This window comes from Sprattus sprattus, assembly GCF_963457725.1.
Source record: "Sprattus sprattus genome assembly, chromosome: 1".
Classification (NCBI taxonomy): Eukaryota; Metazoa; Chordata; class Actinopteri; order Clupeiformes; family Clupeidae; genus Sprattus; species Sprattus sprattus.
In genome coordinates, this window is record NC_137920.1 from 55,555,340 (window position 1) to 55,579,061 (window position 23,722).

A 23,722-nucleotide genomic window follows, 5' to 3' on the forward strand; every position below is an offset into this window, starting at 1 on the left:
AAACATGGAAATGACAGCATAACAGCTATTTACAGATATCTCCCACAGTGGCAATTATGGCATGTCACTGTTTGGAGACACACTGGAAGGTAACTGTAATGGGGGTGTAACTGATTAGGAACAGAATTCTGGAAAATAAGGGAATATCTAGGAATATCTGTTAGGAATGACATGGAATTCTTCAGGTCTAAGGCACAAGTTATTTTCAATGATATGCTGTTTCTATTTTTGTATTTTTTTAGTCCAGGTTCCCATATGCCACGGTCTGGTTTTGAACATATCTTTACAGGTCATCAGAGGAGACACCATTACTCTGATATGGTTGGTTATGGTGAAATAGCTGACAGGTTAGAGCAAATCGTATTGTTTGTGAAGCAATATTTGTATTTGGACAACTATCATTCTTCTGGGTTGTCTGTCGTCGTGTGAATAATAAAGGCATTACACAGTGAGCTATTTAAAGAAACAGTCTTCATCTCAGACTAAATTAATCAGGAGACAATCTGCAGAACTGTAACCAGCTAACTATGAGGTTAAAATATTAGCACAAAGAAGGCAACATTAAGGAATCAGATATCATTAAACCCTACTGTTATAATTATTGCTACAATAGTTTATACAAATGTATTAGATAAACACATCATAGACCAAACATAGTCTCACTAGCCAGCCCTACACAAAATCTTTATATGAACAATCCCTTCGATAAAGGGTTAGGGCAAATGGAAAAAGATCAATACACAACTTAGGTATTACATAACATCAGCATGCAGTCCGTTTTGAAAGTGGGATTCAAAGCGAGGGGCTGGGTTGCATGCAGCACTGAGTCTGTTGTAAACTGAAATGGAGAGCGGAGACAAATCACAACATTACAGCCTGCTGTACACCGCAGAGAAAACTACTCCGTGTTGCATAACCATTTCCTCACTGCGTAGCACATTAGCTCTCACTGGATTGACTTGGGGTCTCTCTATCATTCAGCATTGAGTGAGATGATAGATAGTGGCAGGGGAGAATATCAAATGCCCATCAATGTGATGTGATTTCCTGTTCTTGTTGAACAATATCTGCTGGAATAGACATCAAATCACACATAAGCATTCATGCCCACAAACAGAGCCCCACATGCCTGAACATGGAGCATTCATGCGCTGGCCCACGGTAAACAAGGCGTCAGGGGAAAGGTTTAAGGCCATGCAATTCAGTGCATGATGGCTGAAAAACGCGTCGCTCATGAACTCCGTTATCAGGGCACAGAACTACTAATAACTGTGCGTAGAGGCTGAGTAGCACGGCCACCCAGCATTCAGTGTTTAAAGTGCCCAGAGCAGAGTCTTACTGTGTACAGTCACACTATATGGCAGCTTGAGATCGTCCTGAGATCAACCCATGCATGAAAAGCCAATATGCTGAAGATGTGGCGGAGATGAAGCCAGAGAGACTGGCCCAGGCCCAGGCCCAGGCCCAGGCTCAGTCTCAGGCTCAGGCTCAGGCTCAGGCTCAGGCTCAGCCCGAGGAGTTCACGTGTGTTTTTGGTTCAGTGCTCACCAGCATGGGGAGAACAGTCAGGGAAGCAAAGTGAATGGGCACATAAAGACTGAACAAAAATGTGTCATCGGGAGTGTGTTGATGTATTGTTTTATAGTATTGTGTGTTTAAGTGAATGTATGTGTATGTGTGTTGGTGGTGTGTGTCTGGGAGAGAGAGAGAGGTATAACATTTGTTATGACCGTTCCTGAAGTTATGAACAGTGCCTCCTGCTATGGGGCAGCCGTGGCACCAGCTTGGGACCGAAGGGAGACTGTACTGGACTGGCATGAAAAATGGGGGCTGGGGGAGTGAATGAAAAGCACTCTCCCCTCCCTCAACATCCATGGCTGAAGTGCCCTTGAGTAAGGCACCTAACCCCCAACTGCGACTCGGGCGCTGCGGCTGAAGTGGCTGCCCACTGCTCCGAGTGTGTGTGTGTGTGTGTGTGTGCTCAACACTCCTAGTGTGTGTGTGCTAATTACTCAATGGTTCTAATGTGTGTGTGTGTGTGTGTGTGTGTGTATGACATACAAATGTTATACCTCTCTCTGTGTGTGTGTGTGTGTGTGTGTTCACTGCCAACAGATGGGTTTAATGCAGAAGTCCTGATTTCCCTCTGGGGATTAATAAAGTATCTAAAATCTTAATCTAAAACCTATAGCAAAATGACTGAAGTACCCTATTTCACCCCAAAGGTGAGGGACATGAAGTGTTCATACTCAAGCCTCTCTCAGACTATTCAGACAAGTATGAATACTTAAACGTAAAGTATGAATACTTGCCTCACCGCACAATCCCCATAATTATAAAAATGAGATGCATGTGTGTATAACATATCTGTGTGTATATAGGACATACTGTATGTGTGTTTATGTGTGTGTGTGTGTGTGTGTGTGTGTATGTGTGTGTGTGTGTGTGTGTGTGTGTGTGTGTGTGTGTGTGTGTGTGTGTGTGTGTGTGTGTGTGTGTGTGTGTATGTGTGAGTGAGTGAGTAAGAGAGTGAGAGAGAGAGCGTCATGTGTTCGTAGCGTGGGCGTGGATGCTGAGGCGAACCAAGTATTCTCTGCTAGAAATGTCATGCGCGTCTGCAATGTGCAAGTGTGCTGTCATGCGTGTCTGTTGATCTCGCTCTCTCGTTCACAACAACCTCTCGCATCGCTTTCCCCCCAACTGTTTGTCTCTCTCTCACCCTGCCCCCCACCACCATTTCTATCTGTCTTCCATTCTTTTCCATTGGTCACTACCTATCTCATTGAGGTCTTTTATTCCATTGGTCACACCCTATCCCAGTGAGGTCTTTTATTGTCATATTCTCCTTGGCTCGGTTTTGCTAAATGATCCTCTAGTAAGCTGTCCAGCCTTCGCCGTATTCTTCTTCTACTGTGTTCTCTCCACTCCTCCCTTACTGTATTTCTCTCATTTTCCTCACACGCTCTTTATTCCCTTTCGTCTTGCCCCCCCCCCCCTCCCCCTGCTTTCCCCTCCCTCCCTCTCTCCCTCCCCTACTCACTCGTTCTCTCCATCTCATCACTAGACCTCAGGGAAGTTTCATTATGTAAGAGGAGCGAGTGCAGTAAAACACTGCTGCAAACCAACGCTTAAATAATTCACCCAGACTGCTAAATAAAGCCTGTGAGTCCAGATAATGCATGCAGATAGTACATGCTCCGGTCCTAACCCTAACCCTCTCCAAAGGCCATCACACTCTGACCATCACGGCCTGACATCAAAACTACATGCGCTTCAGTCTAGGGCTCTGTCGCTGATATCTATATACACTCGCTAAACACACAGTCTGATATCTTTACACTCGCTAAACACACAGTCTGATATCTATACACACACTCAACACACGGTCTGATATCTATACACACACTCAACACGCGCTCTGATATGTATACAGTACTCAACACACGCTCTGATATCTATACAGACACTCAACACACATTATGAAATCTATACACACACTCAACACACATCTCATACCTATACACACACTCAACACGCGTCTCATACCTATACACACACTCAACACGCGTCTCATACCTATACACACAAACCAACACACAGTCTCTGGGCCCCTGCTGTGACACTGTGCCTTATAGTAGGCTATCACATGCATTAGCATCCATGCAAAGACATACGCACACACGTCTGCGCGCGCCAAACACACACACACACACACCTGCACGCACGCGCGTGCGCGCGCATGCGCGCGCACACACACACACACACACACACACACACACACACACACACACACACACACACACACACACACACACACACACACACACACAAACCAGCATGCACAGGCTCAAACCCTGCCCTGATTCAAAGGACAGACTGAGGGCTCATACTCAACAGCATACATCTTATTATTATACAAAGGTTATGTACAACGCATGTAGCCATAACTCCCCAGTCTGTATTGGGAATCCATTAGAATGCTCTGTTAGACTATTAATCTGTTCATACCCTGAGATGTATCAGGCCCGGCTCTGCTGGGCCAGGCTCTCACACAATTATTTCAGTTTTGTCACGACAATACTTCAGAGCCCTAGCAAGCCCCAGCAGAACTAACACAGATAATGTCCTAGAATCGCACTTGGTAAAGTAGGCCACTGAGAGATGGGACCACTGGGACTCACATGGGGTAATGGGCCAAGTGGCATTCACGACATACACACACTCACGCGGCGAGGCCAGGCCGCCACAAACACTACCAGACTATCACCAACCAGTGCCTTGACCGCAAGAGGAGGATAGAGCACGACCACTTGTCATTTTCATTTCATTCTAATTCTTGTGTTTTGTTAAATTATGCATAAGAACGAGTTGTGAAAGCCTTTGATATCCTGAAACAATGAATCCTATCCATATACCTCCCCTATCACTCAGCAGATCTCTCACATAGTATTTACTTCACAATGATAAAAAGAAGGCCAATTAAAGCCCATACACCTACACTTAACATGAGGTTGTTGACTGTATATGTTTGGTTAGGCCTTCTGTAACCTGTACATGCATGTATTGGGTACAAACCCAAGAATACTGTCTGTGTAGGCACATACAATTAAAAGATAAGATTGACACATAATGGAGATTATAGTATTGCCACCTCTACATACTCCTACAGCATGGGTGAGTAGGCCCAAGGAGCCGAACCCCAAAACGAAAACGTTCTTTGTAACCTGGCCTAACCTGTCTTAACACTTACAGGGCTTCACACCCTCAAATCAGCTAGCCAAGGGGAATGTGTAAACCGCCTCTTGATTCAATGTGGATTTCATTCGCGCCAATGTTTCATATTTTGGGGGGAAACGGCCGAGGAGCTGTCCGTGGTTCTGAAACCTTGATACACCATCAGCGACAACTTAGGACATCCTTGGGAGACTGAAACCACACGAAAGTATCCATGCACCTACATACGCATCTCTAATATATCAAAATCAATGTATGTATTTTGTTAGATTGTAAGACCAGGATCAACCAGGCTACAACTTTTTTATCAGCCAATGACTACTGTAACAATGGTTGAAACGTTTGCTAAGATTTTGGATACCAGTCGGCTTCCGACAATCATTACACTCTCATGATGGTATATAACACAGAACATAGGGGAACCAGAGACAACCTCGTACTTCTGATGGATGCACATACACACTAATGTGCGTGCAAGCACGGTCGCGGGCACGCGCACTCACTCTCCCAATATTCTCGTTTTCTCAAGATAGTCAGGCCATGGAAGGATAGGCCTTCTGATGTGGTAATAAAGGAACCAGTTTAACAAAATAGATCGTCACACAGTATAAAAACCTATTTATAGTTATTGCAGAAATGTATTTTTTGTAGTTAAGCGTTGATCCCTAACGAGTAAACGCCTTTTATTTAAAAAAGACCTTTCGCCGTTTTAACACAACAAATGACAAAACCAGGGTTTATTGGCTGTGTTGGTCAACCGACATCACGAATGTGCAAATGCAATTGAACGGATTAATACTCAGATAAATGGTGCCTGATTATAACATAAAAACGGATTGTTAACGGTCTCTCCCTCTCTCCCCCCCCCCCCCCCCCCCCCCCCCTCTCTCACTATCTCTCCAAATGTAGCCTATAGAATAGAATCATCTATCTGTGTAGCTAATTCACCAAGCGCCCTCTACCACAGTGTCAACGAAATCCTGCTGCATCACCGCCTCAACCGCAAAGACCTCCAGAGCTACTCTGCCTTATTTAACGATCCTTCTTCAGCCTGCCCATGGACTAAATCTAATCAGTTCATGACAGCGAAAACCATATTGCCTAGAACGCTATTATGAACAGAACACCCCACCCCCACACAGCAGGGCACGGGTCTGTCTTTTCCTATCAGTGTTTACAAACATGAGATGTTTTATCCAAATAATAGCGCGTTTTACGACCACACTGTACTAATAAACATTAAATAGTATGTGGTTTCTAAGGGCTACACAAATGTCAATGCAGTTACGTTGATGTACTGTTCCGTGATCCTCGTTGTATGTCAGTAGAGGAGAGAAAAATAAAACACCTACATTTTACTACCCGGTCGGCAGAGTTGACCATGTCAACGTTAGACATCTTCATGGGCCGATGCGGTCTCGAAACGAATGTTTTAATTCCTCCTCGTTGAAGGAGCTGCTTATTCTCGGTATGTTTTCGCGGTTGCGAGATGCGGTTGGTGCAGTGGCATCACTCGGATGCGTTCTCTCGTTTCACACCGCCGGCGCTTAGTATGACTACTGCTACTTCAAGAGGGTGGATGCTGCTGAGGCTGCTACTGCGCTGCCGCTGTCATGTGGGGGAGGATGGTGGGAACGTATGGAGAGGAGGCGGAGAGAGCTAGAGAGAGCGAGAGAGCGAGCGATTGCTCAACTCGGGAGATCCTTACTGTGCGTTGCGCCACCCCGACATGGCGAAGAGGGGAACTCCCACGCATCCATTTCAAGGGGCTGCCTGATGCTGCCATCAGGTGGAGGCGAGGGGATTTCCCCAAACATGTGCGCCATGTTTTGCAGTTTGGTGTATCCCTCAACCTTCTGCTTGCAGATCATTTGGAGAATGGCTTTCACGAACGCTAATATACAGCGTTGAAGATTTGTTGTTAATCCAGTTCTGAAACCAAGATGCATGCATGTGTGTGTGAATGTGTGAATATGCAGATGGTTTCATTTACCATAGATGAATGTGCAGCTTTCAATACTGAGTCCATTTTCGTCTTGCAGTCGTGGTACGGTAGCGGGAGAGTCACACCGTTTAAAATCTTTCTCATATAACAGCAAATAATACTTAATTACTGTGAGATCCTTCACGTAATTGTGTACAAGCCACAGGTACTTTGACTAAGTGATGACATAATGTTTCAGCCAAACTGGAGCCTTCCCCCTAAAACTAGAACAGGTTAAAATATTTGTTCATTTAAAATTCAAATAAAAGGATGCCCCCCCCAACACCACACCCATCAAATTTCACAATGGAAACTACATTATATGATGCATAAAACCAGCACACCAGTTGAAAGATGAATTAGCCAAAACAGAGAGGCAGACATTGACACTTTCATATGCTGAAAGCCAAGTTAAATGTTTGTGTTATTTGTGTGATGACATATTCCTCATTGGTTAGTATTCTGTTGAGCAGCAACGAAATAACACAGAGAGGGAGAGGTGAAAAGATAATGCTGCAATATACAGCATTAGATTTAAAAAAATAATGAAGCTAATGCACAAACTATAGTGAAAAGCCAAATGACCCAAATTACCTTTAACTCACATGCTCACAACTTTCGGCGAATGGTTTGTGCTAGTCGCTTGTTCTGGAAAATCCACAAGGATGTTTTTTTTTTCCTGAGCTAAATTCACAGAAAATATTTGAGACATATTTGAAAGCACTACATGATGTTACAGAGATTGCACTAGTTTAAGAAAAATTCCAACATGCCACAAATAAACATGAATCAAGTATTTTTTCAGTCAAAGTAAATTAAACTGTAAAATGGAGAAGCATCTAAGATATACTTTCTTTAGAATCACATAGAGTTTCATTATCTCCCTGTTAATTGTACCATCCTTTTGCTGCAATACTCAATGTCCAAAGGGCAATGTCCTGGCCCACCTAAGCAGTCTATGTTAAAAGTTGCAGTATCAGCTCAGCTTGTAGTTCTAGAGAGCAAAACAATCTTCACCCTGTGGTGAAAATCTCCTCTTTGAATTTAGATAAACTCGAACGCATCCAGCAAAAGTGTATACATTTATCAGTGTTAGAAAGTATGGCTTTGCAAGCTACAGGTTACTTTACACTGAAAAGGTTAAACTACAGGAAACTCACTCTAGGGAGGAATCTTGTTTTAAGTAAAGATAGTTAAAAATAATAGTAAAAAAATCGACGAATGTTATATGAAAATAAAAAAATGGCACAAATACCTACTTAATCACAGATCATTCATAAACCGCAACATGTAAATACCCCACTGTTCATGGGAAAGTTCAAGGAATGTCAGCTTGTACAATATATACAATGTCAATCAGGCAGACACTTGCCATCCAGAAACTAGGGTGGGAGTACTGCACCAAGCTGGATCGCTCAGTTAGCCCGGTAACTTCTAACAAAGTACGGAGCAACTTCTCTGAACATTTGTTAATAATCAGCAATAATCAATGACTAATTGACACCTAATATATCCAAGTGTAGTGTTAAAATAGTGTTATTTAATTTCAAAACATTAAAAACTATAGCCAAATCTTTTTCTCAGGTGAGCTGACTATCCATCTTCCTGGAACACCCTTAAAAACTAAACCTGTTGAACACAAAACAATCCCATCTAGGCTTTTCATGAGGATAAAATAAGGAATGTTAAGTAATGTTTGTGCTATATATTTGTAAACTAATTTGGATTTCATTTGATCTTTTTGAAGATTGCTCCAGCACAGAATACAATATCAAAACAGCACAAGAACCTTTAAGACTGGATCATGGTGAATGATGCATATGTACTGTAAGTCTGTCAATTCATGTCAGCTAAGTCTTGTGCAAGTTTACAATACAGACAGAACAAGGTCATCACCTTTAGTATGACAGCAACACCGCTTTAGTGCATTGCACTGTTTAGACTGAAAAGTCCACGAATGTCAGGGGTACGTCAGTAGACTTGTTGTCTTCTATGCCTCACCAGTGTTTTGAAATTCAGTGGGCCATAACCCTAGATGTATGCAAATCAGTTCAACCAATGTCAGTAATTGTATTTATTGCAAAAATACTTTTTCTTTTACTTTTTTCCAAAATGTATTTTGTTCTAAACAGCTTTTTAGTTTCCAAATGGCTAACCACCTCCTGAATAGGCAGGAATTATGCAAGTGGTGATAATCTGTGTGTAAACTAAAAATTTAAGATATTTCAGACCAAATGTGTTATCTTGAAATATGAGCTCACAAGATAAAAAGTTGCAACAATGGGAAAAAACCTGACTTTTTAAGAAATGTAACTTCACTTTTTATCGTCTTTGACCTTGGGTTTGGACTGCCCTAAATAAAGGCTTGGCTACTGTAATCAAAATAAACTCTAATTTGTGTGACAAATACGCCTACTTGCTTGTGAGCATGTGAAAACATTGTCTCATGAGTCATGACTAAAGAACAACATTGGGTGAAAACAAACAATAATAAGCTACAAAAAATTGAATAGGCCTAGTTGCATTAACACAGACTAGCGACAAATGTACAATGCCTTCATAATCTTTGTAGTTGTTTATTTTAATTTTACCCTACGCTGCTGCATAAAGTATATGCTTTATACATGCTGCTGTAGGCCTATAGAGTATAGGCTAACGCTTTATACAGCAGTGTTCAAGTAGAATAATAATTTTAAAAAAATTGCTATGCAAATTGCTACTATCGATTCATTCTCAATGGCAAAGGGGAAAATCCACACTTGCGAGAATTGAAAGGTAAAAACGAGCATGATACCAAATTGTGACTACAAAATACATAGCTTACTAGGTCCAGTGTTACAAGGACATAATGACATAATTCATATAAAAACCTTTTCATTTTATGGCACTTGGGAATCTTGCGCGTGCCTGTGAGCACGTTGGCGGATGTATTCAAGGGCGGAAGGTGTACCACAGCATCATTGGAAGTAATGCGGTTGCGACGTACTGGACTGCTGTTGGCTGAAGAATTTCGGTCACATCGGTATCTTTCAGTTTCGCTCTAAAATAGGGCGACTGCCCGGCTTCCTGCTGCGTGGATTTAAACAGTTTGGTTTTTATTCTGTTGTTCTCAGGGGGTTTACTAAATAGAAAATAAATAGCACTTCCCAGGGACAGCGGCAGAACAACACAATGGCTCTTAAAAGAATTCACAAGGTAAGAATTAAGTTAATGCTAGCCAGCGTTTACAGAGATGGCTTAGCATGATAAGCTAGCTAGCACAGGCCTCTACGTTAGTTCGTATTAAGTAAGCGTCATAATATTGGTAAACAACATGAGATACTATTCTCCTTGAGTATGTCCACACACACGTTTATATGTTCGTATTTTTTTTTAGCCTTTTGGTCGTTCATGCTATATGTATATTCACTCGCTAGCTATCGTTATGGTAAAGCGAGGTAACTTATGTAGCATCAACCACCTTGCTAACAAAGCTGTAACTTGGATAGCTGACGTTAGGCTCTGAGTGCCGTTGCATATAGTATTAGCAAACGCACATTTAGGGTATTAAATAACAGACTATTCACAGTTAACTTGGTTAGTTTCGCCCACCTAGCCAATGAGCAAACCATGCCAAGGTTCCATTTGCGTTCGTACAAGCTAGCTAACATAGCAACTCTTGTAGCATATTGTGTCAGTCATCGGTAGCTAACAAACCTGGCTCGCTAGCAATATAACGGTTAGCGTGTTGATGAACACAGCTTGTGGGCCTATTTACCAGGTAGTACATTCGTTGGCAAGCTTCTTAGCTAGCCTTACTACTTTTAGTCGTTTACTGTAGCAGCATTGGGTATGTAGCGGTAGCTAGTTCCACATGAAGTATCAGTGACTTTTGAGAAGTTTTGATTGATAGCCTTTTCCTCGTAGCATTAGCTTAGTAGCGTTAACCAATCGTTAGCTGGTTAAGGAGTTACTGTCCACAATGAGATGGCAGTTATCGTTAGCTCGCTAGTGCAATTTACACAAACCGGCTAGCTGCGTTTATATCTAACGTTACTAGCGACCCATCCATCTCTGAAGGTTAGTTTAATTCCTTGTTTTATTTCTTAGATTGGCCTTATTAACGCTGACCAACAATAGCTGACATTCAGTTTTATTTGCAGCGGCGATAAAACAATCGGGTAACGTTAACTTGTAATATGATGTTTGGAGTTCGTTAATTTTACCATTAGATTTTGTAGCAAATCGAGATCGATTGCTACACATTTTCTCTAATGTGAGCTAGTCAGGTAGTTTTCCCGTAATTAGAGAAAAACGGGGATCTTGATTTTAGATAGCGAGCAAGCTCACTCGTAGATGTAGGATATTAGTGGTCAGTTTACTCGCCACTTAGATAGCAAGCTACCATTAACGTAGTGAAATGTACACGGAAATTAAAAACATAACGAGAGGGTGTTGAGATGGCTCCCAGCTTAGCTAGATGCCACATGCCTTCACATTCAACATGCGTAATTTGACCTGCGTAGTTAGCAAGAAGTTGAGGGTTAACAATATATCGTATAACTTTACGGATTGGATTTACAAATTGTGCTTTGTCCTAGAGTCAAATCATTCTTGGAATATTGATACACAGTGGTATTGATTATAGAAATGTATCCATTTACATGAGCAAGGTCCGTATTATTTAAGTTTGAAACTCTGAAGTTGATGTTACCCATGCGATGTGTAGTAGTTGGTTGTAAGTCAGCCCAACGTGGCGCTATCTGGATAGAAGTACGATAGTTAATGTTGGTTACTGTTGCAGGCATTAGTAATATTGTTTATGTATTTGCGTATAAATCGGAATCCGTTTAGGCAGTAACAGCTAGCAGGTTAAATGACACGTGTTTATCACGCATTCATTGTTGTATATCACATAGGCTACCTGATATGCAGAACATACATTTTGTTTCAAATGTATGCGAACTGTCAGGGCCCAGGGTGTTCCGTTTAACATTATATTTTCTGCTGATTTAGCACTTTAGCTTCGGTAGAGGAGATAGACAAGCGTATAGGTAGGTAGATACTTCCTATTATTATTGTGCAGATATATGCATTCACCTTCGATCATAATAATATTTCCACAGTAAGCCACATGTCATCCCCATATCCCCCCCATCACGAAGCCTAACTCCTCAAATGGCCATCTAGACTCTATCATTGAGATGTTGTGGCACTTTGTTGTGGGATATTCATTCCAAAGCACTATCTCATGCTACATTTTTGAAGCCAGTTTTAAAGCTACCGTTTTCTATATATGGACATGTCCTCAAAGCTGTGTGTAAGTCAGGCTGGTTGAACTTCCTTGGCAGCATTACTGAGATATTCCCTCCGTAACCCTGAGCACCAGGTTGTCAATCAGATTACAGAAAACACGTGATTTTGTGGTGAAGGCAGGAGAGGTTAGTCTCAGAGAGGTAATATCTACCATTTGAATTCTTAGGTTTGGTACCAGAATCTTCTTAAACAGTGGTAACCATAACCAGGCATTTGTTGTCATTACTCATCAAAATTTTATAGCAGTGTGGTTAGACACTGATTTGGAAGATCAAATATTGTTCCTTGACCTTTTGACCAGCTATAGAGACTCACTTACCTTAAAAATAAACTGAATTTCTTGAAATAAATAATTAAATAATAGAAGCAGGAAGCAAACAGAGCTTAAGATTTCTGGCAAATGTTAGTAGCTTAATCTTTTAATGTGACAACTTGATGCAACATTTACCAATTATTAATCCGCCCAGCCTATATTCCAAGGACGAGCGTTCCTTGTATATTCCAACTCCTAACTTCATGGAACCTGCTGATGACAGTGAAGCAGAAGTGAGTGAGTGAGTGTTTTGTGTGTGTAGTTTGCAACATTGGCTAAATGTTTGTCATCTCTCACCAGGAGCTGAATGATCTGGCTCGGGACCCACCGGCACAGTGTTCTGCAGGACCAGTAGGAGATGACAGTAAGTCACCAACAGTTTCAGTCTACTCATTTTAAAGACCCGTCGGTTGAGTCGTAATTACATTGGGTCCTCCTAAGCTGTCGCATTTTGGCATGCATGGTGCAGTTCCCAAGACTGTGCCCTAATCTCACTAGAGGGCTAATGGCTAACCCACAGTCATTTACTTCATATCTGTATGCTCTTGGAAAGCCAATTCATTGAACTTATTCCTGACTTTAAATTGGCTACTTTTTTTGAAAGTGCCTATATGTAATTTGTAGACAAATACCTTTTTCCCACAGGATTACATTTTTTTTCAGAGTTGGTGCTGGACCCTGGTGCGTTTTGAACTAGAATATTCTTTTAGTAGAATTCCCCTCACAAATTTTCCCCTCACAAATTATATGATTATTGTTATTGTTGTTAAATTGATAATGGTGCACTTTGTGCAGATAATGAACACTTTTTGGATATCTTCATGTTTATGTATGTTTTTTTTCTTGATCATTATTACAGTGTTCCATTGGCAGGCGACAATTATGGGACCAGTAAGTATATTTGTATAAGTATATATTTTTTCCCCTCCAATGACTATGAGTATGAAAGGTAGATAAGCCAAACAATCCAGCCAGACAGGTTATGTTAGCCTGTTTTAAACACAGTGTGCATCTTTGGGCTCTAACAATGTCAGTAACGTTGTTAGTCAGTGCGGTTACATGTGACCAGTTTTCGAGCGAAGTCGGGTTTCAATCGAAGATCCAATTCACGTACAGGCATGCAAACTTGTCGCTTTTCGGCAAAATTCGCCGTTTCCCCTCCGAAATATGCCATTTACTTGAATCGTGTAGATCCGAGGAGGTTTTTTTGGGGGGGGGAGGAAGATGAAGAACAGCTGCATTACTTTCTCGTGAACAGGGATTAAAGTATTCCGGCACCGTGCCGGATTTCCGGCGTGCAGCGTTTGGCTGCGGGAAAAAAGTCTAATATATATTTTTTTTATATTGAAAACTCGTTATCATCACCATTACTTTCGAGTTTATGAGTTCGTCTGCCAATGATATGAAAAAAGCACAACTCTCAGGCTGTCAAAAGAACATAATTAGCCAATCAGAAGTAGATTAGGGCGGGTCTTGGGAAAATGTGCTTTCACCACCGACTTTTCTGTATCGCTCTGCCTACGTAGATGCCAAAGTAGAGATACTGTCAGACCGAAGCAGAGTAAGTTCAAGAATCCTTGGGAAGATGCCCTCCTAGTTGATGAAGGATTGAAAAAGAAATGGCGCTGGGCATGAATAGAAGAGATAGGGAAGGACGGTAAGACTTTTGGTAGCCGGTGTAAGAAGTTAAGAGAAGCAGGTGCTCTCTTGTTGTGCTCAAGAAAGCTACTGTATGCAACTAGCGGGAAAAAGGTGCTTCCAGTGCTTCCACTTATTCGTAGAGCAGCTGTTCGTGCTATCCAACACACAACGCTTTTACCGGGAGCAACAACCACATCTGATGTTCCGGCATCAATAACTGACCGTTAATGTGCCCTGAAAATATGCGTGTGTACGTTCATCGCAGAACACAATCCAGGCAAGCTCGCCCAACCCCTGGTGAATTTATGCCAAAAAATAGCTGAATACAAAATTGCTTTGACTAAACTGTCAATATCCAATCAGCATGCTAGCTATTTTAACACACACGGCATAACACCAGAGTTTAAAAGACGTATTTCGGAAAAGCTAAAGCTTTCCTTAAATGTCGACGAAGCCACCAACAAGAACCTGGACAAAGTACTCGTTCGTTTTTTTGTTGAAGATACAACGCAGTAAAAACGCAACACTTGCCAGGCAGGAACATGAATATAGCCAATGCCTCAGCAATTAGGCTACTGTATGCTAGAATAAAAGATGTATATTTTATTATACGATTATTTCTTCTGAACGAAGTAATTATGGAAATGTTGCAATATAAAACTACATTATACAGCTCACTGTTGCTCTTTAACGGTTTAAAAAGTGAATCACTGTCCTTTTTCATATATCCTCAATGAAATGGTTGCAAATCCAATCTTCTTTCACTGACTGAATTTCACATACCCTTATAACATGTCACCTTGTGGTTGTAGGTCATCTTGAAATCTTCCAAGGACAAAGCTTAGCAGCAAAACTTGATATCAAAAGAAATCGTAAATGCGACATGTGTTAGTACCATATTGTAGTGAGGTGGAGTATTGCTGACCCTCTTGGGATTGCAGTTTCAAAAGTCCCACCATAATCTGCCATCATTCATTTCTAAATGTTTTTTTGTTTGATTGTTTGTTTTTTGACCCTGTAAATGTGTCCTCGCCACAGGACGCCCCCCCCCCCCTCGCACTCACCCACATAGGCCTAGAAAAAAAAGTTCAGGCTCAGGATTTTTTTTTGCTTTAACCCCTGCGTGAAGAAGCGGCAATTTTTCCTGTCACGCAACCTTCTCACCTTTTTCACCCCTGACCAGTTTGCATGCCTGCATGTAACCCCCCAAATCTAGATTTCCTGTGTCCGACTGAAATCAGATTTTACACCCCCAGATAATTGATCGGATTACGCTGGAAATCGGACAACGCACGCATGTAACTCAAAACTAGATTACAACTGGACCACAACAACTTTTGCTCATGCTTGAGATCCTGCCCATAGACATACATACATACATGCATCTATGATATGATAACCGCTGCTAGAAGCTCACTGTTCTTGTGCTCCCTCTCATTCACTTTGAAATACTGAAACGAAACTGAAACGTTGACTGCGACTGTTTTGGACTGAACGCACTAATTCACTGAACAAATATTTTCATATTACTTTTCCACCACTTGTTAGTCATGAAATCCATTCATATCGACGTGAATCAATCAATACTAATACAACTTTAACTGTGATGTGTTTTTGTTTCATTTCACAACTTATTTACTGTATAATCAACGCTAGCAGATGCCCGCTTGTAAACCTTCAACATTTGATTTGAACTGACGCGGCCAAGATCTGGATTTGTCACTGCCATGTACCGTCAGATAACACAGTTAACCCCCCATGGATAGAGAAGTCGGGCTCTGAACCCAAAATCGGTTTTATTCCATCATGTAACCGCACTGAGTGTTAGCAGAGTCTTCAGTGCTGTAAAAATGGTCCATTCACTAGGATGTACTCTCTTGGTTGTCTCCTTTTGTCTCTCCTCCTTGTTGATTTCAGTTCATTGTTTCGTCCCTCCATTTGTCTGGAACAGTGTGTATAGTGGTCCGTGGTTATGTTATGCAAGTGTGTTATTCAGGTTGAGTTCATTGTGGTCTGGAAACATTGATTGCAGTTGGATTAGTAGTACAGCTGCTGATCCAATGATTCTGAAAGTCATTGGATCATGTTGTTTCTCACCTCAAGAACAATTCACTGAAGCAAAGGGCTGCGAACATTTGGAATGAAGATAGGGAACCTTAGGCCCACTATCATATACATTCATGAAGTCCTTCAGTCTTCCATAGATTTATCCACATCTGACAACTTCAGAAAAAAATATTTCTCATGTGTGGTCAGCAGCCTAGCAACAAACATATTGGATTAACATTGAGCACTGGAGCCTTAAAATAGGACTTATAAAAACCATCAATAATTAGCAATATCAACTAATATGAAAGCAATATTATTAGTTATCATCATTATTAGTAGTAATAATGTATGGTTTTACTTAAATACTCATACGCATTTTGCGGCATTATTACTTATGGCCTAATTTTGTTGTTTTTTGTCAATTCTTACTTAATGCAATAATTACACTATATTTCACATGCCCATGACTGCACAACCATAAGTTTAGTTAAAGTTATGGCATAGCTATTGGATCAATTCAATATTATGTTGCAAGGATAGATTCCTTCGATTTTAAGCCATCATGCTTGTTGCTGGCTGGGGTAGTTGACTTTGGTGTTGAAATGAAACAGTAGAAAATAGTTCTCAAAATGTTAGGGTAGGGACAATAAATCACAATAAATCTTCACCAAAGATGTATCTGCCCTCAACAAAGTAACCCTGTGATATTTTCTCCCCACTCTAGAATGACAGTCCATACCAAGGTGGCGTATTCTTCTTGACCATCCACTTCCCCACTGACTACCCCTTTAAACCACCAAAGGTGAGGTCCATGATAATGTTGTATTTTGGCTCTTCGAGATATCCGATGCCAGCTCCACGTAGAGACATTATTGCTCAGGGTTCCTAGATGCGATTGCTAGTTTTTATTTAATTTAAATTGAGTCACGCTAGCGTCAAAATCAAAGCACAGCACAAAGGGGGATCGAGAAAGTTTGGCAAAAAGATTGGTGCTGCTACAACTGGTTATTTTCTCCAAGATGAATGACTTAACACTGCAATACTACCTCTGTTTTATATTCAGAGTATGTGGTGGTGGTGGTGGTTTGTCTACATGTCAATTAAGCCGCTGAATATGTGGATTGAAAACCTTTCAAGGACCAAAGTTTATTAAAATTGATCAAACAAAGCACAGCACTATACTTTGGCAGCGCCAGGATCGGTACATTAAGCATCTGTACGCCCACTCTCCGCATGCCGATTCTTTGTCTGTACAGTTGGATGCGCTACGCTACGATTTGACTTTAATGCTACTGTCAAACTGTAAAAGAATTACAAGGCACCATCTCGTCTCAAAGTTAACACTGTCATGAGACATATTCCCCTTGGCATCTCTTTGGATTCTTTTCTGGATGCAGGAAAAACCCTGGCTTTGGTTGTAATTGACTGTCATTTAATATCAGTTTTTGCAGGTTGTGAATGTAAACAAATATTCTATTTGTATTATCAAAATTAAGATGATATTGCAAATTTTCTCTTATCTTTCAATTAAGGTTGCATTTACCACAAGAATCTACCACCCAAACATCAACAGCAATGGCAGCATTTGTTTGGATATTTTAAGGTCGCAGTGGTCACCAGCACTTACCATCTCCAAAGGTGAGGAACATTAAACGGTCATTTATGTAATTATTTGCAAGTAGGGTTTGAGAATAACTATTTACCCTGATTTCTTGCATTGGGGCTAAAATAGTCACTTTTAGAGGTATGTTTTTATGAGCATCTACTTTTAACATCCTCTTCAAATTAATTGTAATGGTATATGGTCATGTGAAGGACGCCATTTAGCAAGCTTTTATCAGTGGCAGCTTGGCTGTTGGTGGTGCTTGCCAGGTTAATGCATGCTTTTTTGGTAGGCAACTAGTTTTAGACCAAAACTCCATAATGCTGCTTTAAAAGTTGCTCTGTGGAATTAGTTTGCTTGTCAATGCATTTGAAGTCATTCTTATTGAGTGAGAAGTCATGGTGGGTGAGTTTAAATCTAGCTTCTGAAGCCTGTGTATGCAGAAAAATGGAGAAGCTACAGTGAGAATAATTATTAGTCGTTGTGGTGAAGGCAGCACCCGTTAAGAATGGTGAACTGTTACCTATACTGCAGATTCATGAAGTGCCACTAGGAGTTCATTAAGAGCTTGACTAAATTCAGACAAATCTAACTAAAGCTAACTTCCCACCATACCCTAAACACAAAGATAACAAAATGGGCCTCTTTATCAGTCCAAGGAAGCTGCTGATGTCAAAAAAATGCCTGGATTGGGAGGGGCCATTGGGGGCGAGGGGCGGTACAAAAACTGGAGTAAAAAATGTTATTTAAAGCCTTTCTCTGTACTTCATATACAGCTGCGGAAAAAATTAAGAGACCACTTCAAAATTATCAGTTTCTCTGGTTTTACTATTTATTGGTATGTGTTAAAGTAAAATGTACATTTTTGTTTTATTCTATAACCTACTGGCAACATTCCTACCAAATTTCAAATAAAAATATTGTCATTTAGATCATTTATTTGCAGAAAAATGACAATTGGTCAAAATAGCAAAAAAGATGCAGTGTCTTCAGATCTCGAATAATGCAAAGAAAACAAGCTCATATTCATTTTTAAACTACACAATACTAATGCTTACACTTAGGAAGAGTTCAGAAATCAATATTTGGTGGAATAACCTTGATTTAAAATCACAACGTTCATGTGTCTTGGCATGCTCTCCACCAGTCTTTCACATTGCCGTTGGGTGACTTTATGTTACTCCTGGCGCAAGAATTCAAGCAGCTCGGCTTCTTTTCATGGCTTGTGACCATCCATCTTCCTCTTGATCACATTTCAGAGGTTTTTTTATGGGATTCAGGTCTCGAAATTGGGCTGGCCATGACAGGGTCCTGATCTGGTGGTACTCCATCCACACCTTTACTGGCCTGGCTGTGTGGCATGGAGCATTGCCCTGCTGGAAAAAACATTTCTCAGAGTTGGGGAACATTGTCAGAGCTAAAGGAAGCAAGTTTTTCTTCCGGGACAACGTTGTACTTTGCCTGGCAGAGGTTTGTAAAAGACCATAAGGATTGAAAAAAGCGGACTGGAGGGTCTTCTAGTTCGTCTTCTCTGATGAGTCCAATTTTCAGCTTTGCCCAACACATGGTCGTCTGATGGTTAGACGGAGACCTGGAGAGGCCTACAAGCCAGAGAGTCTTGCACCTACTGTGAAATCGGACTCATCAGAGAAGACGAACTTAGAAGAACCTCCAGTCCGCTTTTTCAACCCTTATGGTCTTTTACAAACCTCAGCCAGGCAAAGTACAACGTTGTCCCGGAAGAAAAACTTGCTTCCTTTTGCTCTGACAATGTTCCCCAACTCTGAGAAGTGTTTTTTCCAGCAGGGCAATGCTCCATGCCACACAGCCAGGCCAGTAAAGGTGTGGATGGAGTACCACCAGATCAGGACCCTGTCATGGCCAGCCCAATTTCGAGACCTGAATCCCATAAAAAACCTCTGAAATGTGATCAAGAGGAAGATGGATGGTCAAAAGCCATGAAAAGAAGCCGAGCTGCTTGAATTCTTGCGCCAGGAGTAGCATAAAGTCACCCAACGGCAATGTGAAAGACTGGTGGAGAGCATGCCAAGACACATGAAAGTTGTGATTTTAAATCAAGGTTATTCCACCAAATATTGATTTCTGAACTCTTCCTAAGTGTAAGCATTAGTATTGTGTAGTTTAAAAATGAATATGAGCTTGTTTTCTTTGCATTATTCGAGATCTGAAGACACTGCATCATTTTTGCTATTTTGACCAATTGTCATTTTTCTGCAAATAAATGATCTAAATGACAATATTTTTATTTGAAATTTGGTAGGAATGTTGCCAGTAGGTTATAGAATACAACTAAAATGTACATTTTACTTTAACACATACCAATAAATAGTAAAACCAGAGAAATTGATAATTTTGAAGTGGTCTCTTAATTTTTTCCGCGGCTGTATACTCTTTGTGTGTAAGGGTGGTCTCTGCTCAGCATTGTCTACACAAACACACACACACACACTTCAGTCACATGCTACAGCATGCTGTTATAATTCCCTCCATCTCTTCTCAGTCCTCCTGTCCATTTGCTCGCTGCTATGTGACCCAAACCCAGATGACCCCCTAGTGCCTGAGATTGCCCGCATCTACAAGACAGACAGGGAAAAGTATGTCCTTTTACTTTGTCTCCTTATCAGTTGTGCACTATCTGGATTGAACCTTGTTTGCCCAGAAGCAGCCCATGCCAATCCTGACCTTGTGCAAATTCAAATGTCCACTCTGTTTCTTCTCCTATTCCAGGTACAACAGGATAGCTCGGGAATGGACACAAAAGTATGCCATGTAGCTTTGGAGCAGGAGATTTTCGAGGACCAGCCTCTGTACACGAGGACTAGAGGCACATTGACCACGAAGAGGAAGAAGTGTTGTGGGTTTCCATTGGAGTGTTTTCTTTGAGCCACACCTTCCCTTCCCCTCCCGACATTCCCCTCTTTTACACGCCCTCCTCCCTGCCCAAACCATGTTGTACATATTTCCAATTGCGAATTGTATTACCTCCTCTCTACACTTACATGCTCCCATCCCACTGTTTCTCTTCTCTTCCTTCACTGTCTGTCTCTCTCTCTCTCTTTTTCTCTCTCTCTCTTTTTCTCTCTCTCTCTCTGCCAGTCATTGTCTCCACCAATGATTGGATCACGAGACGACAAAGAACAGAAAACACTTTTTCTATTATTATTGGTGGGTTGTATACTTGCATCTTAAAATGAGCTGGGTTAACATGGTCGCACCCTACACCAGTAATTACTGTTAGTTCCTTATGAGTTAGAGTACTTATCACCCCTGTTTTGCCATGTGAACAGAGTTTTTATTTGGACCATGAATTGGAGCACGTTAATTTGAAGCTGATAATAAGGCTTCGACATATTTTATTTCCCTCGAAGCTTGTCGAGCTTTTGTCAAGTGGCTTTTCTTTTTTTTTCTTTCACTCCCACTTGTTTTCTTTCTGTTTTACTATTGATCTGGATATGCAAGGATATGTATTCCTGACAGACACACACATCTGTATATTTAATTACCTGAGAGCTTGTCAAGCTTGTGTGTTGATTAAACTGTGTAATAAAAAAAATGATTACTTAAAATGTAGATTTTTATTCCTTTACAATAATGCCTATATTGAAATAGTAGTCAAGGAGTTGGAATGTAAAGCTGAAGGATTGGATCTTCATACCTGCTGCATACAGGATTGACTCTAGATTAGCATTGTATAGATGAAAACATCTTTTCTGTATTGACTTTATGTGGTGGATTCAGTTGTCTCCACCTGGACATTGTAAGATGACAGTTATTCACCTTCAATTGACTGTGTGCTGTCATGCTTCTGACGGACGTGTTGCAGCAAGAACCATGATCAAATAGAAACAAGCTTAAAAAATAGCGGTGGTGTGCTTCTGAAACTCGGTTCTGGCAGAGGCTTGTTCTGAAAAGTCTAAATGGAAACAGGAGGGGGAAATGGTCATGGACTGCTTCTGTTTTGGCTTTTTCTCCAAAAAATGATGCTGTAAATAACAATGAATTACCAGTGTTAGACCATGGGGGCATGGCTATTTTCTCAGTTTTGATTGTTCCTTTTTCTCTTTTTGTTTTCCTTTCTACAAAATAGAACTAGTAGCTGTAAAGATGACCAGGTGATATGTTTCATAACTAAATGTGGCTTTTCAGAATAGTTTACCACTGTGACATTGTGTTTACATTGCATGATGTGACCTCATTTGCCAAGATCATGATAGTTTGCACTGAGTATATCTAATACCTGAATAACCTTAATTGTTCTAACGTACTCTATGTGTGAAACTGAAGGTCAGCCAAAAGATATGCCCCCTGTCACTGCTGTGAAAGTCTGTTTCCAATTGTCACTGACTCCATTTGGTTTGCAATCTTACTTTATGGGCTAGAAATAATTTCGCACCAGTGGCTCAAGAAGGCATTGGCTGCTTTTGAGGGTTCCACTCCGGGAGGTGTTTGTGATGCTTGGATCTTTGCCTTTATGGTCCCTCATGTTGTACTACCCTTTTCACTTTTTGATGCCGCATAAATCAGTCACTGCTAATGTCACCACCATTAGGCTCTGCTTGCTTGAGGGGAACTGGCTGTTATAATTAATGAGCCTTATAATTCATATTTTATACATGCTGTAGCAGGGCAAAGTGGACAAAATCGTTTTTTCGTTCATTTCGACTAAAGTGAATAATTTTACAGTAAATCCCCAAAATAGATGTTGTCTCCAGAACATTATTGAATTAAAGTTTATAAACGGTGATCAATTAGAAATGGTGTCCACTGTCCACATAATCTCACACAAGTATTTAATTTTAATGTGAGGAATGTAAAGTATTTTTTCAAACATTGTTTGGTACTATCAAAGCACAAGCTTGGGAAATTGTGAAGTAAGGTACAACTAGAAAATGCATTTCCTGAAGGAAATACCAGTGCATGAAATGCAAAAGTTAAGAAAGGAAGAAGAAAAGAAAGAAGAGTGAAAGAAGGAAAGAAGAAAGGAAAGAAGAGTGGAAGAAGGAAAGACAAAAGGAAAGAAGAGTGAAGAAAGGAGAGAAGAGCGGAAGAAGGAAAGAAGAAAGGAAAGAAGAGTGAAAGAAGGAAAGAAGAAAAGAAAGAAGAGTGAAGAAAGGAAAGAAGAGTGGAAGGAGGAAAGAAGAAAAGAAAGAAGAGTGAAATAATGAAAGAAGGAAGGAAAGAAGAGTGGAAGAAGGAAATAAGAAAAGAAAGAAGAGTGAAAGAAGGAAAGAACAAAGGAAAGAAGAGTGAAAGAAGAAAATAAGAAAGGAAAGAAGAGTGGAAGAAGGAAAGAATAGTGAACAAGAGTGGCTCTGGATGAAGAGATAAAGAGAGAGTGAAAATATTGAAAAAAGGAGATAAAAATGGATTGAAGAAGAGAGATTGAGTGTGAGAGAAAGTTGACTGAGAGAGAAAGATGGAGAGATGGAGAGAAAAAAAATAGAGAATGGATGGTGTTTTAATGTTCCTAGTTACAGTTAAATTGAGAGGGACAGAGAGAGTAGAGGTTCCTTTGATTTGGTGCAGCTGTCAGTGAAGCACAGGTGCAAGCCAGTTTAAAGACCCTATTATGATGTCATAATGGCCCAATGTAAGTCAATGGGAGACATTTATATTCGTTTTTCTTTAATATCTTAAAAAGTATAAAGTTTAGAAAAGTGAAAAATACATAGCATAAGTGTCGTTTACAAGACCTACGCGACAAAGTTTGAATGAAGTTTCTACGTTAAGCGGTTCGGGCTGAATTAATCGCAGAAAAAGGTAACAAGAATAAGAAGAAGAAGAAGAAGAAGAAGAAGAAGAAGCCTAGGAATAACAATACAGGGCATTTCATGCACTGTAATAAGAGTGGAAGAAGGTAAGAACGAAAGGAAAGAAGAGTGAAGAAAGGAGATGTGACGGAGCGCTGCGCTACCGTCACGGCAGCGATACTCTGCCTCAATGAACATTCACCATGTGCATGTGTTTGCTATGTGTGTTTCATGTCCGTTGTCCATGTCATTATACACTTAGGCTGAATCCCATTTCTCCCGCTACCCCTTCGTCTTTCCCCTTCCCCTCCGTTTTGCGCGTTCATGTGGAG

General features: G+C 40.8%; 2 protein-coding genes across 2 annotated transcripts in view; one reads left to right on the forward strand and one right to left on the reverse strand.

The window, feature by feature from the left end:
• Positions 1-6,138, reverse strand: part of ppp3ca (protein phosphatase 3, catalytic subunit, alpha isozyme) — a gene marked incomplete at both ends in the record, with an annotated part of 36,433 nt that extends 30,295 nt beyond the window's left edge. Inside the window, one exon of the mRNA XM_080853967.1 lies at positions 6,087-6,138. Within this exon, the coding sequence (XP_080710093.1) occupies positions 6,087-6,138 (52 nt within the window). The remainder of the gene's footprint in view (positions 1-6,086) is intronic.
• Positions 6,139-9,750: 3,612 nt separating this feature from the next.
• LOC308362113 (ubiquitin-conjugating enzyme E2 D2) lies at positions 9,751-21,196 on the forward strand. Its single transcript, XM_080834626.1, has 7 exons — positions 9,751-9,913; positions 12,627-12,690; positions 13,186-13,217; positions 16,741-16,818; positions 17,549-17,654; positions 20,141-20,234; positions 20,368-21,196. The coding sequence occupies exons 1-7, from the start codon at positions 9,890-9,892 to the stop codon at positions 20,411-20,413; spliced, it is 444 nt and encodes a 147-aa protein (XP_080690752.1). The 5' UTR covers positions 9,751-9,889; the 3' UTR covers positions 20,414-21,196.
• Positions 21,197-23,722: the final 2,526 nt, after the last annotated feature.